The 14,508-nt window shown below is 55.7% G+C and overlaps 9 protein-coding genes across 9 annotated transcripts; 6 read left to right on the top strand and 3 right to left on the bottom strand.

Annotated features, from left to right (window-relative positions):
• Window positions 1-250: 250 nt before the first annotated feature.
• PG985_006106 (uncharacterized protein) lies at window positions 251-935 on the top strand (the record flags this gene model as incomplete). Its single annotated transcript, XM_066825875.1, has 4 exons — window positions 251-350; window positions 374-472; window positions 526-591; window positions 667-935. The coding sequence occupies 4 exons, from the start codon at window positions 251-253 to the stop codon at window positions 933-935; spliced, it is 534 nt and encodes a 177-aa protein (XP_066685482.1).
• Window positions 936-1,499: 564 nt separating this feature from the next.
• PG985_006105 (plastocyanin-like domain-containing protein) lies at window positions 1,500-2,165 on the bottom strand (the record flags this gene model as incomplete). The annotated part of the gene is made up of 1 exon (XM_066825874.1): window positions 1,500-2,165. One exon carries the CDS (start codon window positions 2,163-2,165, stop codon window positions 1,500-1,502), a length of 666 nt encoding a protein of 221 aa, XP_066685481.1.
• Window positions 2,166-2,819: 654 nt separating this feature from the next.
• On the bottom strand, window positions 2,820-4,034 carry PG985_006104 (uncharacterized protein; the record flags this gene model as incomplete). Its single annotated transcript, XM_066825873.1, has 2 exons — window positions 2,820-3,368; window positions 3,435-4,034. 2 exons carry the CDS (start codon window positions 4,032-4,034, stop codon window positions 2,820-2,822), a joined length of 1,149 nt encoding a protein of 382 aa, XP_066685480.1.
• Window positions 4,035-5,083: 1,049 nt separating this feature from the next.
• PG985_006103 (uncharacterized protein) lies at window positions 5,084-5,910 on the top strand (the record flags this gene model as incomplete). The annotated part of the gene is made up of 2 exons (XM_066825872.1): window positions 5,084-5,125; window positions 5,197-5,910. 2 exons carry the CDS (start codon window positions 5,084-5,086, stop codon window positions 5,908-5,910), a joined length of 756 nt encoding a protein of 251 aa, XP_066685479.1.
• An 846-nt stretch (window positions 5,911-6,756) lies between these two features.
• PG985_006102 (uncharacterized protein) lies at window positions 6,757-8,084 on the top strand (the record flags this gene model as incomplete). The annotated part of the gene is made up of 3 exons (XM_066825871.1): window positions 6,757-7,424; window positions 7,478-7,881; window positions 7,966-8,084. The coding sequence occupies 3 exons, from the start codon at window positions 6,757-6,759 to the stop codon at window positions 8,082-8,084; spliced, it is 1,191 nt and encodes a 396-aa protein (XP_066685478.1).
• Window positions 8,085-8,511: 427 nt separating this feature from the next.
• Window positions 8,512-9,570, bottom strand: PG985_006101 (uncharacterized protein; the record flags this gene model as incomplete). Its single annotated transcript, XM_066825870.1, has 3 exons — window positions 8,512-8,957; window positions 9,139-9,333; window positions 9,531-9,570. 3 exons carry the CDS (start codon window positions 9,568-9,570, stop codon window positions 8,512-8,514), a joined length of 681 nt encoding a protein of 226 aa, XP_066685477.1.
• A 237-nt stretch (window positions 9,571-9,807) lies between these two features.
• PG985_006100 (uncharacterized protein) lies at window positions 9,808-10,148 on the top strand (the record flags this gene model as incomplete). Its single annotated transcript, XM_066825869.1, has 2 exons — window positions 9,808-10,007; window positions 10,070-10,148. The coding sequence occupies 2 exons, from the start codon at window positions 9,808-9,810 to the stop codon at window positions 10,146-10,148; spliced, it is 279 nt and encodes a 92-aa protein (XP_066685476.1).
• A 509-nt stretch (window positions 10,149-10,657) lies between these two features.
• PG985_006099 (uncharacterized protein) lies at window positions 10,658-11,398 on the top strand (the record flags this gene model as incomplete). The annotated part of the gene is made up of 2 exons (XM_066825868.1): window positions 10,658-10,726; window positions 10,796-11,398. 2 exons carry the CDS (start codon window positions 10,658-10,660, stop codon window positions 11,396-11,398), a joined length of 672 nt encoding a protein of 223 aa, XP_066685475.1.
• Window positions 11,399-13,287: 1,889 nt separating this feature from the next.
• PG985_006098 (uncharacterized protein) lies at window positions 13,288-14,401 on the top strand (the record flags this gene model as incomplete). Its single annotated transcript, XM_066825867.1, has 2 exons — window positions 13,288-13,712; window positions 13,846-14,401. 2 exons carry the CDS (start codon window positions 13,288-13,290, stop codon window positions 14,399-14,401), a joined length of 981 nt encoding a protein of 326 aa, XP_066685474.1.
• Window positions 14,402-14,508: the final 107 nt, after the last annotated feature.

Genomic DNA, 14,508 nt, shown 5'->3' with positions numbered 1-14,508 from the left:
CAGCGGCTCTTGCTACCTACCCGACTGGCATAAATACCACACCATCCCCTCTGGTTTTCTTCCTCTTCTATTATTCCACAGACACCCAACACCACATTCTCCCATCTAGAGATCTGGGATCACCACCGGAATAACCACTATAGCAACCGCTGTTGCGGCTACTCGAATAATTGGTATTCCACTTTGTCTCGCTTCGCCAAGTTTGGTCTACATCGGCTCCAGTTCGTTAGGATAACAGCCGAACAGCACCATGGATACAGCTGCTTCCAATTATGCCACCATTGAGGCACTTGTTGCTCAACTGCAACACGGGATGAAAGAACCGGAGCAGCTAAAGCAGGCTGTCGATGGTGAGTTGACTGACTGCACACAGACAACAGTGGCCTGGGACAGGTGTATCCTAATGTACCAATAGAGAAGAACAGAATCGAGCACGAGGCCTGGATGGCAGCCGGCTGTCCCAATATGGAAGGTAGGTAGTATTTTTTCATCCCCTTGGTAAGTCTTACTAACTTTACCACACAGCCAAGGATGGACAGGAGTTGAAGGAATGGCGGGAGGTGGGATTCCCTCAATGGTTCAAGATCAAGTGTAAGTCCAGGCCGCCTACTGGACTCAATGTCCACAGCCCATGAGAGTCCAAAGCTGACATCAGATCTTCAACAGCCCTGACAACACTCGAGCCTGTCGAGAAGACGGAGTCTACGGACCAGGCTGACGCTCACCCATCGGCCACTCTTCTCGAGTCAACCGTCGCCCGCGATACCTCTGAGAAGGTGTTGGTCGACACAGCCTTTGGAGCCCGCGAGGCCATCGTCTCGACTCCTCTCCCCGCCGACAAGTGCAATGTTCTTGGCGGCGGGCCCTTGTCGAATTCACTTTCGACAAGACGTACAGAGAGGAGCAGAAGGTTTACATGGCGAAGAATGGCTTGAAGGGCCTCTCAGCTTCACGCTGGGCCTAGACCAACGGGACTAGCCGTGGCTCTGTCTTCGGGACCGTTCTTGCGAGGTCATAATTGACCTTTGTTACATGGTCGGGCGGAAACGATGGCAGGTAGCGATGGAACGCACGGGGATCAGGGAACGAACGTGGTTTTCGCGTATGAATCGCTGCATCGAGTCTTTTCACTCAAAAATACCGAGACTCGTTTAGCTTATTTTTTGAGAAACTGAAATACGTTTTTGAGCGACCAGGTGCTATATTGTAAGGGGCGAATCGGGTTTTTCCATGCCCAGTAACTCGCTCCTCCATCTCCCTCAAGGCATTATTTACTCCTCGGGTGATGTCTTGGTGGGTAGACTTCATCACTTCCATGCAATCTTTGCCAAGTTGATCTGGTGTAAGTAATTACACAGGTGTACATTGGGCCAGTCAGCGGCGCTGGGTTCACGAAATGTGCTGATCGACACCTCCAAACGAGGAAAGGACAAACTCCCACATTCATGCTATGTCTACGTATACCTCGGCAGCGTACCTCCCATCTAAGCCCACAATAGCTAAGCCATAGGCTTGGTCTCCCCCGCCTTTGCGACTTTCTTCCCGCCTTGCACCCTGGGCGGCACGATCGTCATCTTGCCCTTGGCCGCCTGCCTGTACGCCGCGAGAGTGTTGGGGCCGTCACGGGGCTCGTTGATGACGCCGCTCATGCCGTTGGTGCAGTGAGCGCCCATGGGTTGCGGGCAGTAGAGCCAGACGGGCTTGGTGTCCTGGACGAGGACTTGGAAGGCGTGTGCCCAGGGCCCCTCCGCGGTCGCGAAGTCGAAGCCGGCGAAGAAGGGGCTGTTGTTATCAGCAACAGTCGCGCTGCTTCCGCGGCGGGAGTAAAGGGGGTAGTGGCCGGTGCCGTTGGCAGCAGGCAGCGGCGACGGAGGTAGGACTGCTGCCGCTGCCAGAGGTGCGCAGGGTTCTGCGAAAGACGACTGCGCCACGCTGTGGTTCTTGGGGTGGAATCGGAACTCGACGATGTCGCCGACGGCGGCGATGACGCTCTCGGGCTCGAACCGCAGCTGCCCGTTGGCGCCCGCGACGACAATGTGCGTCACGCCGGTGGGCGGCGCGGCGACACGGGCTGGCTTGTCACAGGTTGTGCCTGTGGGCATGCAGAAGGCCCCGGAGGCCAAGATGGCGAGGGCCGCCGTGACGGATGGAGTAGTGGTGAACATGATTATGGTGGTATCTCGAGGGAATGAAGAGCTGATAGGTTCGAGAGATAGGACTTGTTCAAAGGGGTAGTTGAGCAAGATGAATAATACAATCGTAGAGTGAACTGAATGGTGTTTGTTTCTGTGCTTTTATGATACTGTTGCTTAATGCTCAACTGACTCCCCAACCTCGCGACTTGACTGAACTTATACCCATCCGTCCTACAGGCCTCCTCCAACTTGCAACGTGAAGAGTGAACATCATTCCAAGTTTCCAGGCAATTCGTCGTTGGCTCGTCGGCCGCCTCGAGAATGGGCGCCTTGGCGATTCGGAATAGCATCACATCCGTACTAAATTGAGCTGGCAGATGTTTCGAAACAAATAGACGAAAGATACAAACGACGAGAGCCTCCCGGAAACACCAGTTGCCGAGAAGAAACACGCGTGCTTAGTTTGCGGTTCCTTGCAGCTTGTCGTGGCTATGCATGCACCTGCGCTTACGGGCCGTACTGAACGAGGCCCCCAAGCACTGCCACTGCCCCTGGCATGGATGACAGCAAACACTTGCATGTGTGTTGCAGTCTATTTGTCGAGTGCTGACATCAGATTGCTTACTGTGAGTCCTGGCGACGTTTGCGAGTATTCTGTCCAATCACCAATTGGCATTAGATGTTCTAGGCGTCCTCCTTCAGTCGCAACACTTCGATAGCATTGCCGCCCATGACGGCCAGGGCGCCTTGGCTGCCCTCCCCAAGCGCCTTGTCCACCGCCGCCTTGTTCCACGTCATGCTCTCCCACTCGCCCTGCTCGTCGCTCGTGAGGGGCGGGAAGAAGGGGTGGTCGGTCCCGAACATCAGCCTGTCGACGCCGCTCGCGTCGATGGCCGCCTTGAGCCCGACCTCGGAGTAGATGACGGCGTCGAGGTAGATCTGCTCCTTCAGCACCTGCCACACCGTCCTCCGCGTCGGCCCGGCCTTGCCTTCCCGCACCAGGTGGCCGTCGTGCACGATGCAGCTCTCGATCCTCCCGGCCAGGAACGGCAGGGTGCCGCCGCTGTGGGCCAGGAGCATCCGGAGGCCCGGCACTTCGTCGAATACCCCGGCGAGGTACATGCGCGCCACCGCGATTGTCGTCTCGAGCGGGAAGCCGAGGGCGAGAGGCAACACGTGCCCATACTCTTCCGTCGCCCGAGGTCCCCATACTTCGCTTGGAAGACCGTAATGCTAGACGCACCAGTTAGCAATGCAGGATACTTGACTAGGTAGAGGACATTTCAACAACAGGCTCACCGGATGCAGGAATATCATGAGACCGTTCTTCGCAAGCGCTTTGAAGACAGGTATCAGCCTCGGATCATCAAGCCCCTTCCCCAATCCCGAGGTGCCCAGAATGACGCCGCGGCAGTGCTTGAGCTCCTGGACGAAGTCGATGGCCGTCAGGAGCTCCTCCGTCGGGGCACTGAGAGGCAGCGTGGCGAAAAAGAAGAGGCGGCCCGGGTGCTCGAGGCACATGGACTCAAACTCGCGGTTGACGGACCTGGCCGTCTCGGCGGCCTCGGCCTCGGCCACGAAGTCAAGCCAGGGGTTCGCCAACGAGATGACCGAGATGTCGATCTTGTGCGTGTCCATGAAGTGAATCTTCTGCTGCAGCGACGAGTAGTGCGAGGTGACCGGCCGCCCCGGCAGCTGGGCAGTGCTCGCGGCCGCTCCCGCCTGGCTGATCTTCTCCAGGGACTCTGCCTCGGCGGGCAAGATGATGTAGCGTGGATCCTTGGCACCGGCGAACCGGCGGATTAGGGGGATGGTCTGCCTCGACTCCAGCAGTTGGACGTAGGCTGGGGGGTACATGTGCGTGTGGATGTCCACAACGCGGGATCCGGAGGAGGCCATCTTCTGGATTCGCTTTGTTACGATATTGCGAATAGTCTCGGTGACCAAAACGTTTCAGTCGTATATAGAGTTTGATGAGTTGGTAGGATGCATAAGGTAGGTAGTGGGTAGGTAGTATAGGCCGAGGTAACTTTGTCTCCAAGTAGATGAGTTATAGAGAGAGTGTGGAGACTGCACCGGACGCCTCCTATTCGAGTAGGATCAGAGCCAGGAGCAATGCACCGCCATTCATTATCTTGGACTCGAGATAGTTGACAGAAGCCGCATAGTCATGAGTACTACCGCCGGCGGTTATCGCATGGCTGGAGGAACCGTACCCTGGGCCGCCTCCTTGTCGGCATAGTCAACCCCACATTCACCCAAGACGTATGCCCCGCAACTCTCGAGACCTACCCCGACCTTATCTGCAGGAGGGGAGAGTGGCTTTATCTTACATGTACAACGAGTAAGTGGGTGGCACGTACGACTACTTGCCTATACACAGGCGAACAGGGAAGGCTTCACATGTGCAGCACTATATTGACCGGTTTCCGTAGCATCAAGGTGTTCTGAGTTTGACTACCTCCACCATAAGGTTTCGGGCCAAAAATGAGGCACTTGGTAAGTGTGTGTTCCTCACCCGTCGGAGCGATCCCTAGGCCCTCTGGCGATGTTTGGGCTGCTCTTTCCTACTGCATGTAGATGCACAAAAAGCAACAGTAACCAACCAAGTCATGCAAATCCTATCGCCTGTGTTGCAGTAATCTACAGTGGTAAGATCCCATGCAGACAGAGCCACAGAGGGGTACGGAATGATCTAGGTCCTGTGTGCTCTTGCCTATCCAAGTGTCGGACGCAGCCGAATGCCCACCCTAAACCTTTCAAGGCCTTATCTGCCCGTCCATCCGGTCTGATCTGATCATCTACGACTAACATTACTCGGTTCTAAAGCCGAGCAACATCCGGAAGAGAGGATTTCCATATAAATCCAGAGCCAATCGTATAACCTTGACGTGAAAGGACAAAACTGTCTTGGTGCCCTCCAACTCACATACAGAGAATACATCGAAATGGAATCTGCGGCCGTCAAAAGCGAAGGACTCGTCATCCCAGTAAGTATACATAAGATTACACATCTGCCACAGTCAGTTGATGTGATGCAACTCCTAATCACCCCCGTCAGCTCATCGACTTCTCGGCGTTCCTGAACGGAAACCCCGAGCAACGAAAGGAGACGGCCAATGCCATTCTCCATGGATTCCAAACGGCAGGATTCATCTACCTGAAGGGTCTCCCCATCAGCCCCGAGACACGGAAGCAAGTCTTTGCGACCTCGGCCAAGTACTTCCGCCTGCCGACGGAGGAGAAGATGAAGCACTGCTGGACCACCCCGGAAGCGAACCGGGGCTATTCCGCGCCCGGTCGCGAGAAGACGACCCAGCTGACGGACATCAACGATGTCAAGAAGCTGCGGGAGGGCAACCCCGACATCAAGGAGTCGCTGGAGATCGGCCGCGAGGGCGAGCCGGGCCACCCCAACCACTGGCCCGAGGAGACCGGCGAGCTCGTCGACTTCAAGTCCACCATGCTGGATTTCCACGACAAGTGCAAGGAGATGCACATCGAGGTGATGAGGGCCATCGCCGTGGCCATGGACCTGGACGAGAAGTTCTTCGACGGCTTCACCGACGTGGGCGACAACACGCTGCGCCTGCTTCACTACCCCGAGGTCCGAAAGGACGTCTTCAAGATCAACCCGGGCCAGGTCCGCGCCGGCGCGCACAGCGACTACGGCAGCATCACGCTGCTCTTCCAGGACCAGCGGGGCGGGCTGCAGGTCAAAAGCCCGACCGGCGTGTTTGTGGACGCCACCCCATCGAGGACACCTGCGTGGTGAACGCAGGCGATCTCCTGGCGAGATGGAGCAACGATACCATCAAGAGCACAATTCACCGAGTCGTCGAGCCCCCGAGTGGTGACGGAGATATATACCCGGCCCGGTATAGCATCGCGTGAGTTGCCTGCCTATCCTGGGAATGGGAACAACATGCACCTAAAGTGAGTTTTTTTTTTGCTAAACCTCAACAAACAGATACTTTTGCAACCCGAATTACAAGAGCTACATCGAAGCAATACCGGGAACCTATGCGACTGAGACGGAAAAGAAGTATGCGGGCATCAGCAGTGGCGATTATTTGGTTCAGAGACTGGCGGCAACCTATTGAGCATTCTCAAGCTCGGCATGTCATCATCATGGGTGTGTCGTATGCTTCCACGAAGATATGCTGTTGTGAAAGGAAACCTAGTCAAGACAGTTCATAGTGCGTTTCATGAGACAGATATTGTACTAACACCATTCAGCGAAGCAAAGTATTTGCAATTGTTGTCTCGTTACGTCGTCTCTCAAGATGAGTGAATCTGTAAAGCCCATTAATGTGATGTATCATTTACGTATGTACCTAGCATTCGGAATGATAAGTACTTACACTAGCATTGTCGGCCCCTGGACGCTTAGCGGGCTATCCACTAAATGATGCGGCGGAGGGGCCTTGGGACCCCACCTGTCAGCGACCAAGCAGACGTCACAGGCCTTAACGACGACAGACAGCCACAAGTACATTTCGACTGACTTTCTGCCAAACCAATCTGCCATCTTGGACATCATGTGCTTTTGTTTCCCTCCCAATGGATACGACTGCTAGAACTTCGGAAGCGACCTTCTACGACGACGACGAATAGGAAGATGAAGAAGACTCTGCTGCTGTGCTTCATCCACGGCTTCCAGGGCGGCGAGGACACCTTTGGCACCGCCGGCGAGTTCACCGAGCACCTCGCCGCGCTGCTGAGCGCCGAACTGCCCAAGGTCGAGATCCGCACCCTCGTCTATCCCAAGTTCGAGACGCGCGGCGACCTGCACGAGTGCGTCGCCCGCTTCCGCGACTGGCTGCTGAACAAGGTCATCGACCTCGAGGTCGCCGCCGGCACCCCGAGCCCCACCGTCGACCCGGGCGTCCGCACCGTCCTCATCGGCCACTCCATGGGCGGCATCGTCGCCGCCGAGACCCCAATCGCCCTGACCAGCGACCAGCCCGTGCACCACGAGACAAAGACGACTGCGAAAGACGGCAGCAGCGACTACAAAGATGACGTCGAGGGAGAGTCCGATGCGAAAGCAGGTGTGTCCTCGTCTTCGGAGAGCGGCTTCAACGCCATGATGTTCCCGTACGTTCAAGGTGTCCTCGCCTTCGACACGCCCTACCTCGGCATCGCACCGGGCGTCGTAGCGCATAAGGCCGAAAACCACTACCAGACCGCGGCGTCGGCGCTCACGCAGCTGAGCGGCCTGACGTCGCTGTGGGCGGAACCAAAGCCGCAGAGGACGCCTCGCGGCAAAAGCCGGCGCAGCAACCCGTCGCCGCCCTCGAAGCCCCGCCGGGGCAAGACAAGAAACAGCAAGGAGGCAGCAACGCAGCCGGCGGCTGGGGCAACTGGGGCAAGATGGCCATGTATGCCGGCGCGGCGGGGGCCGTGGTGGCCGGCGGCGCTGCTGCCTACGTGAACCGCGAGCAGATCTCGTCGGGCTGGGGTTGGGTCGGGAGCCACCTCGAGTTCGTGGGCTGCCTGGCCAAGGGCGAGGAGATGAAAACGCGCGTCCGCAAGATGGTCCAGCTGACCCAGGAGCTCGACCTCGGCTTCGCCAACCTGTACACCCGGCTCGGAAAGGGGGCCAGCTCCAAGCAGGTCAGCACGGTCGGCCTCGTCGTGGGCAAGGACCGGACGTTCTGCAACTTGCCGACGCGGCAGGCGGCGGGTGACTGGCGAGAGGCGGTCAACGACCAGGCCACAGACGAAATCTCGGCGCACATGGGTAAGCACTGCACACTTATATACATCTGATCATACCTCCCTTCCCGGCGGCTATACTCGACAAATTACTAACGATACTTGATAGCCATGTTCGAACCGAAAGTGAATCCTGGCTACACGCAGCTCTCGGATGACGCCAAGAATATAATCGTCAAGTGGGCCAAGAATGACTGGTACGAGACCAGCAGCAGGGAATTAGAATAGGGGAGGGGACGCAGGCGCTTTTCCATTGACCAGTTGATACCCAGAGAATGATGCCGAACATTGCAGGCAGTCCTGTATGAAACATCTACTGGATTGCCAGCCCTTCTATCGGGCACTGCTCTTGTATATTTATATAGGCTTTATACCATACGCATTACCACAGGTCGTCCTCTCTATCGTATTTGCCAATACCCGGTATTTTGTGTTTTGCCCTTCCCAATATTGATGTCATGTCTCATGCATCCCTTATCCGCCAACACCATTATCAAGCCACCGTTCCCCCGTTTCTAGTATATGTATATCCCTTGGTACACAATAGGCAAGCTAAGCACCACCCACTCTTGGCCCATAGTTACCGTCCATTTCTACATCCCGCCCGTGTTTTGCATAACAACTATACAATGGAGAGACCCGAAGCCGGGCGATACTACTGCGTAGCCCGGATGTTCTCCGACTTCTGAGCAGCGAGGACCTTGCGGCGCTGCTTGTTCATGTGGCCGATGAGCACGTACGCGCCGATGGGCCAGATGACGAACAGGGAGACGCCGAGGAACAGCTGGTAGAGGGGGCCGAACTTGTGGCCCGCGGGGCCGAGCGCGCGCCACATCTGGATCATCTCGCTCGTGATGCCCAGCGGGTACAGGACGAGGTAGGAGCTGTAGCGGACCCAGGTGAAGGCGGCGGGCTCGTAGCCGCCTAGCTTCACCGCCAGGTACGTGTAGCGGATCACCTCGGTCACCGACCAGGCGAACAGCATCGTCGAGTAGACGGGCGAGGCGCAGAGCGCCGGGAACGGGTACTGGACCCCCCAGACGGCGACGTAGCGGGACGCGACTTGGGCGGCGGCGGTGACGGGGTCGGTTCGAACGATGCCTAGACACACACGTGGTCACACAGAGGTTAGCCAGTCTGAACTGAACAGAGAACTGAACTGTGACGTAGCATCATGGGGTGAGAGCTCTGGCCAGAAGCATTGGCCGGGGTTAGGGGCCACAGCTCGGCCAAGGCTGCCGGAAGGAGGAAGAGTATGGGAGCGATTTGCAAATCGACTTACCAAACAGCCCGTGCAGCACATCCATGATCATGAGGGTCTGCGTCCACAGCACGAAGTCGCCGGTCGAAACGTAGACAAAAGCCGGTCCTCTAATCAAGTTGGCGCCGACGGTGCGGCCGAGGACGGTGGCCCAGAGAATGGCGGACACGGCATTGTAGAGGATCAGGTAGCCGGTCTTGATGGGGAGGAGGACCTCTTGGGAGGAGGCGTTGCAACTTCTTTGGCCATTTTTCTTGTGACAGTACCGACGAGACGCAGAGGGTAAAGGATTCAGTTCTAGCAATTCAGACTGGCGACAGGTAACTCAATCAAGGATCCCTTCCTTTCGTCTGATCGGCGCGCATGTGAAAGAAAAATCGGGCTGCTGTGTTGAGATTCCAACTGTTCGGTACTATTGCCAGGATTGGTTGGGGATTGTTGGGGGTGGGACATGGGACGGTTTGGCCAGTGGTTTGGTCAGCGCGTTTGACGTGACGTGCCGGGGGGTCGATAGGCGGCGGGTACCTGCAGGGTTGAACCTATCAGGCCTATGCAACGAGAGCGCTCGAGGGAGCGATTGCCGACCGTAGCGTAGCATGCTTAGTAGCTGGGATTGGCCAAGATCGTCATGCAAGAGCTGACAGATTATTAATGGCGAGCTGGTGATGAATACAGACCTAGGTAGTCAAGATGCACGTCAGGAAACCACTCCTCCCCAGCTTGTTTATTGTTTTCTTCATCTTCGCTCCTTTGAGACCCAAGCTAGCAGCCTTTTACTCATCGCTGCTTCGTCCTGAGGGCCAACGTGACGGTAGAATAGGCATTATCCTGTTTTCCGAGGCTTGGCTCGAAGCCGTTCCCGCTCTGTTGAAGCAAGCCAAGCGTTTATGGTAGGCAGATGAAGAGATACAGGGAAAGTCTATTTTCTGAAGGCTTCGGGAACACCAGGCAGGTCTACGCTTGGATACGAGGATCTAGGCCTTTGGGGTTCTCGAGAAGTTTTTGCCGTCGGCATTGCCTGCCCCAGCTGACTCGGTCAGATCAATCAGTCACCTGTAACGCCAAGGAGTTTCCTCTGCCATCGTAGGCCGTCAGTGGATCTGGAGAAGGCCACTCAGCATCTGGAGAACCGTTTCCAAACACCAGGAACAGCAGGGCCACGGCTTATTTTCAGCATCGCTTATTGCTACCCCGTACGGTCGCACGGCTTCCGGTGACAGGCCTGCGGGATTGTTGTCTATGGCTTGTACACGAAGGTTCACGATGCTCGCAAGGGTTGACACGCATCCTATCTATCTCATACTAATGTGCTGCTTCGCCCTCGCTCACCCAAGGAGCGTTACTATTGCGGTATATCCTTTCTATTATAATTCTCGTCTTTCCTTCAGCGCTGTGCGAGGCATCTGTAGTTACTATATTTCTACAGCTATTCATTATACTAAATTTATTTTTATCTTCGCCGTCTTTCTTCCGTAGTAACTTCTAATATCAACTGTTGAGAGTTGAGAGAAGCAGGCTTCTCTCTCTAATACCTGTCATTATGCGTGTCATCCTCGCTGTTGTCGTTGCGGCTGCCTCCACAACTATATGTGAAAAAATCACCTTCACCGTAAGTATATATACCTTGGCTTCCCCAGCTTGCGTTTCTCGGATGGGTCAACTAACGAATGCTGAATAGGGTTCTCCTGCGGCTCATGCCAATATCATGGTTCTGTCTTCTGCTCTTGCCAAGGCCTATAAGGCCCCTCCACTCGCCAAGCGCCAGGTCGAAGTTGAGAACCGTGGAATCCAGATCGGAGGCGCCGGCGGTCTTACACTGGGCGGTTCGGGCGGAAAGGAGAAGAAGGCAGGTGCGAATAAGGGCCAGGCAGGAGGTGCAGCAAGAAACCAGACCGCTGAGAACTTGGCTACGCTCGAGGGAGCTCGCCAAAGAGCCAATGGTACTGCAAGTGCTGGAGGTGGCCTTTCTCTTGGCGGCATCCTCTCCGGCGGGGAAAAAGCACAGCCAGCCAAGGGAGAGGTTGCTGCTCCTGCAAAGGGCAAAAGTGGCAGCGCTGAAGACGTCACTGCCGTCAAGGAAGGGGAGCAGTTCAAGGACAACCTGGGCATCATCGTGGATAAGAATGGCAACACCAAGAACGTGGGAGGTGACCTCGGCATCACAAAGGGGTCTGATGGAAGTACCTCGGTCGGTGGAGCTGCAGGCATCAACATTTTGTCAGCCGCGGACGACGACAAGGACTCCCAAGAAGATACTGAAGGCGCTGAAGATGCTGAGTAAATCTGGAGCAATGATATAGACACGGCATAACCTTGCACTATAGATTACTAACTCTCCACTCACTTTGTTTTATCTAATGTTCGCGCGATGTAATGTTCCTCCTTGACGTTTGTAGGCGTACACGTAGAGGTTGAGACGGGAAGGAAGCTGGCATCGCATGCCGCTTTGGACAAGATGAAAACCTATTTGGATTGTGACACAACTGGCCAAGTCGGAATGAAGTAGTAGCGAAAAGGCTGATTGCACGCGTGCCTACAGCATTAACGTGTCGAACATTCTGTGACTTTTAACCCCCGCGAGTTGAGACGAATGATCGACCTGCATCAATGCAGTAGCCTGCCACTTTTCGCCCGGACGGGAGGCGGTGCGCAAAACACTGACCGATTGAGCCGCATTTTTCCATTGACACCCCAGGCAACGAATATCAAAACTGCTCCGTCGAAGATTTTCTCCCGGCGAAATGCACGGGAAGCCATCTCGAGCCCTACAGTTTGCGCAACCCCTGTTGCCCAGCTAGGGAGATGGCAGAATCCATCTCGCAAGTCACCCGATCTACCAATCGAACCAGACAGTCCTTTACCAGAATGGATTGCATGATATTCTTCATCATTTCTGCCGTGGTCTCTTGTTTGATCCACGGTCACTAGATGACTCTCATCTGCCAAATCAAACATTACATTCGAACCGCTGTGGGGTTTCCAAGGCTGAGGTTCGTGGCCTGGACTGGGCCTCCCTGGAGCCGTTACCAGGCTCTAGGCTTGCGTACCGTCAATCCCAAGTCCAATCGTGACAGTTCCATCAGGCCCCAGATTTTGTATGCTGGGCCGGCCTCCATGGCAAGTCTCAGGGAAAAGCTATCAAGAGTATCCATTCTAGGAGGGGGCCAACGACGGGAGAGATTAGCCAACATAGCATGTAACTTGTTACTCCCACGTTACCGACTTGCTCAGGATCGTTCCAGAATCCTTGCACTTGTCAGAAGGTTAAGGGGCAACCTGGTCGCGGTGTTTGGTTCATCCAATATCTGCTTGCATCTGCATGTTGAGAAAGGCATGTATGTTCGATCCGGCGGCGATCTTCCAGAATTGACACCTGCGGGACAGGAGGCTGAATTCCATGGTGTCATCTATGAATTGCCATGAAGTCTGTGGCGACATCTGCTACGACGAGAATCAGTTCCTGCTGTCGAGATTTGGGAGAGGTTCAAAACATATCATACGGAGAAGATATCTCGGGAGGGTTGCTATTCTCGTTTTCCCTGTGCTCATATCAATGTCTCGATCCCGCCCGCCCAGCGACTCCTATATACCAGACTACCATACTGATGAATCGCTTACTTCTTCGATATAATCACACGAATACTACATCCCTGGTTCTATCTTCCGTCCGAAGTGCAGGCATTGCCTAACCAATCGATCTTTGTTTTCGCAATGTCCTCGGTTGACGACTCGGTGGGAGCTTATCCCGATTTCGGTGCACTGGTGAATCCGGCAGCAAGTCCCCGAATGGAACACCAGAATACTGCGATAGTGGTAGTCATCACATTTCCAGCGCTGGCCCTCGTGGTAGTTTCTGTGAGGGTTGCCGGGAGACTTTCGACGCGGCAGTTCAGCCTCGGTAAGTCACCAGACTTGCAACATTCTTATGGTTAGGACTGAGCGGGCTGACAGCCATGAGCAGATGACGGATTAATGTGTGCAGCAATGGTACGAACTCATTACATATGACCTCTGGTGTCCAGTCTCTTATCCGTCAGCGTAGGCGTTGGCCATCGTGGAGGCCGTTGCGAGCTATGAGTGTTAGTATGCCGAACAGCCCATCGGGCCCTTTATGGTCTCTTGGTACTGACATGCATCCTCCCGAAAGCCATAGTAACGAACCTCATCGGCATGGGCGCCATAGACATACCCTTGCGCGACCGAACGCAGGGGGCTTTGTGGAACTACGTTGTCCAGATAATGTACAATCCCATACTGGCTCTCGTCAAGTCCTCCTTACTTGTCCTTCTGCTCCGACTCTTCGGACAGAAACCCGGAGTGCGACGCTTCATCATCTGGGTCAACACCCTCAACCTGGGCAGCCTGGCCGCCATCTTCTTCGCCATCGTATTCCAGTGCTTCCCCCCCCAGAAGGCATGGAAGCCGCAGTTGGAAGGGTTCTGCGTGGACCGGCGGATACTGCTCGTCACTGCGAGTGCCATCAATATCGTATTGGACCTGTTGATACTCGGCCTACCTTTGCACATCTTCATCGGGCTGCAGATCCCCAGGAGAACGAAGATCGCCTTGATATTGATATTTCTATTGGGATTCTTGTAAGTCACGGCCCCGCCCCCTTTTTGCCTCGAGTTGGTATCTGGTACCTGCCTGCCTGGCCTGTCTGTCTGCCTTGCCAACGATCCATTCGTTCCATGCTTGCTTAAACACACGCTCACATACTGCCAACAGCACGACCTTGGTAGGCATCTCCCGCCTTGTGCTTCTGGTCCGGGGCCTCTACGTGGTGCTCGACCAGCCAGACCCAGCGTCCAACATCTCCTTCGTCATCATCGCCATCGAGGCCAACCTCTCCATCATCACGGCCTCGGCGCCGGCCCTGCGCCCCCTTTTGCGCGCATGGTTCCCTTCTTCCTCCTCCTACTCACACTCGGGGAGGGGAATAAGCGGGACGACGGCGGTTACGAGACAGCAGAGTGAGCGCCGCGACACGAGGGCGGTCTCGGCCGCAACCGACAAGATGGTCCTCGGCGCCGGTGCAGCCGCGCGCATCGGCCGGCTGCGGAGCGCGGCGTCGTCGTCCCGGCGCAGCGACGACGAAAGCCCCATCCTGCCGGTGCGCGGAGACGTCACGCGGACCGACTTTGTGGCGCAGTACCGCCCGCCGACCCCCATGGCGGACGCCGACGACGACGCAGAAGAAGGAGGGAAGGAAGTTCACCACCTTGACAAGGAAGTCGTCAACATCGGCCTAGAGAATGGCGCTAGGAAAGAGGCATGGGTCTAACGTGGAGGCATCTGGGTATAGCTAGGACGGAGCCACTGCTATCTGTCAGTAGGTTTTCGTTTGCGGCATAGCAATGAGCTTCCCAGTTCTTCTTTTCTTTCCCGGTG

This window comes from Apiospora marii (assembly GCF_038362585.1).
Source record: "Apiospora marii strain CBS 49790 chromosome Unknown utg000004l_segment0_segment0, whole genome shotgun sequence".
In the NCBI taxonomy this organism is placed as follows: domain Eukaryota; kingdom Fungi; phylum Ascomycota; class Sordariomycetes; order Amphisphaeriales; family Apiosporaceae; genus Apiospora; species Apiospora marii.
Note: the sequence above shows the minus strand (reverse complement) of the source record. Positions and strands in the feature narration are given on the sequence as shown.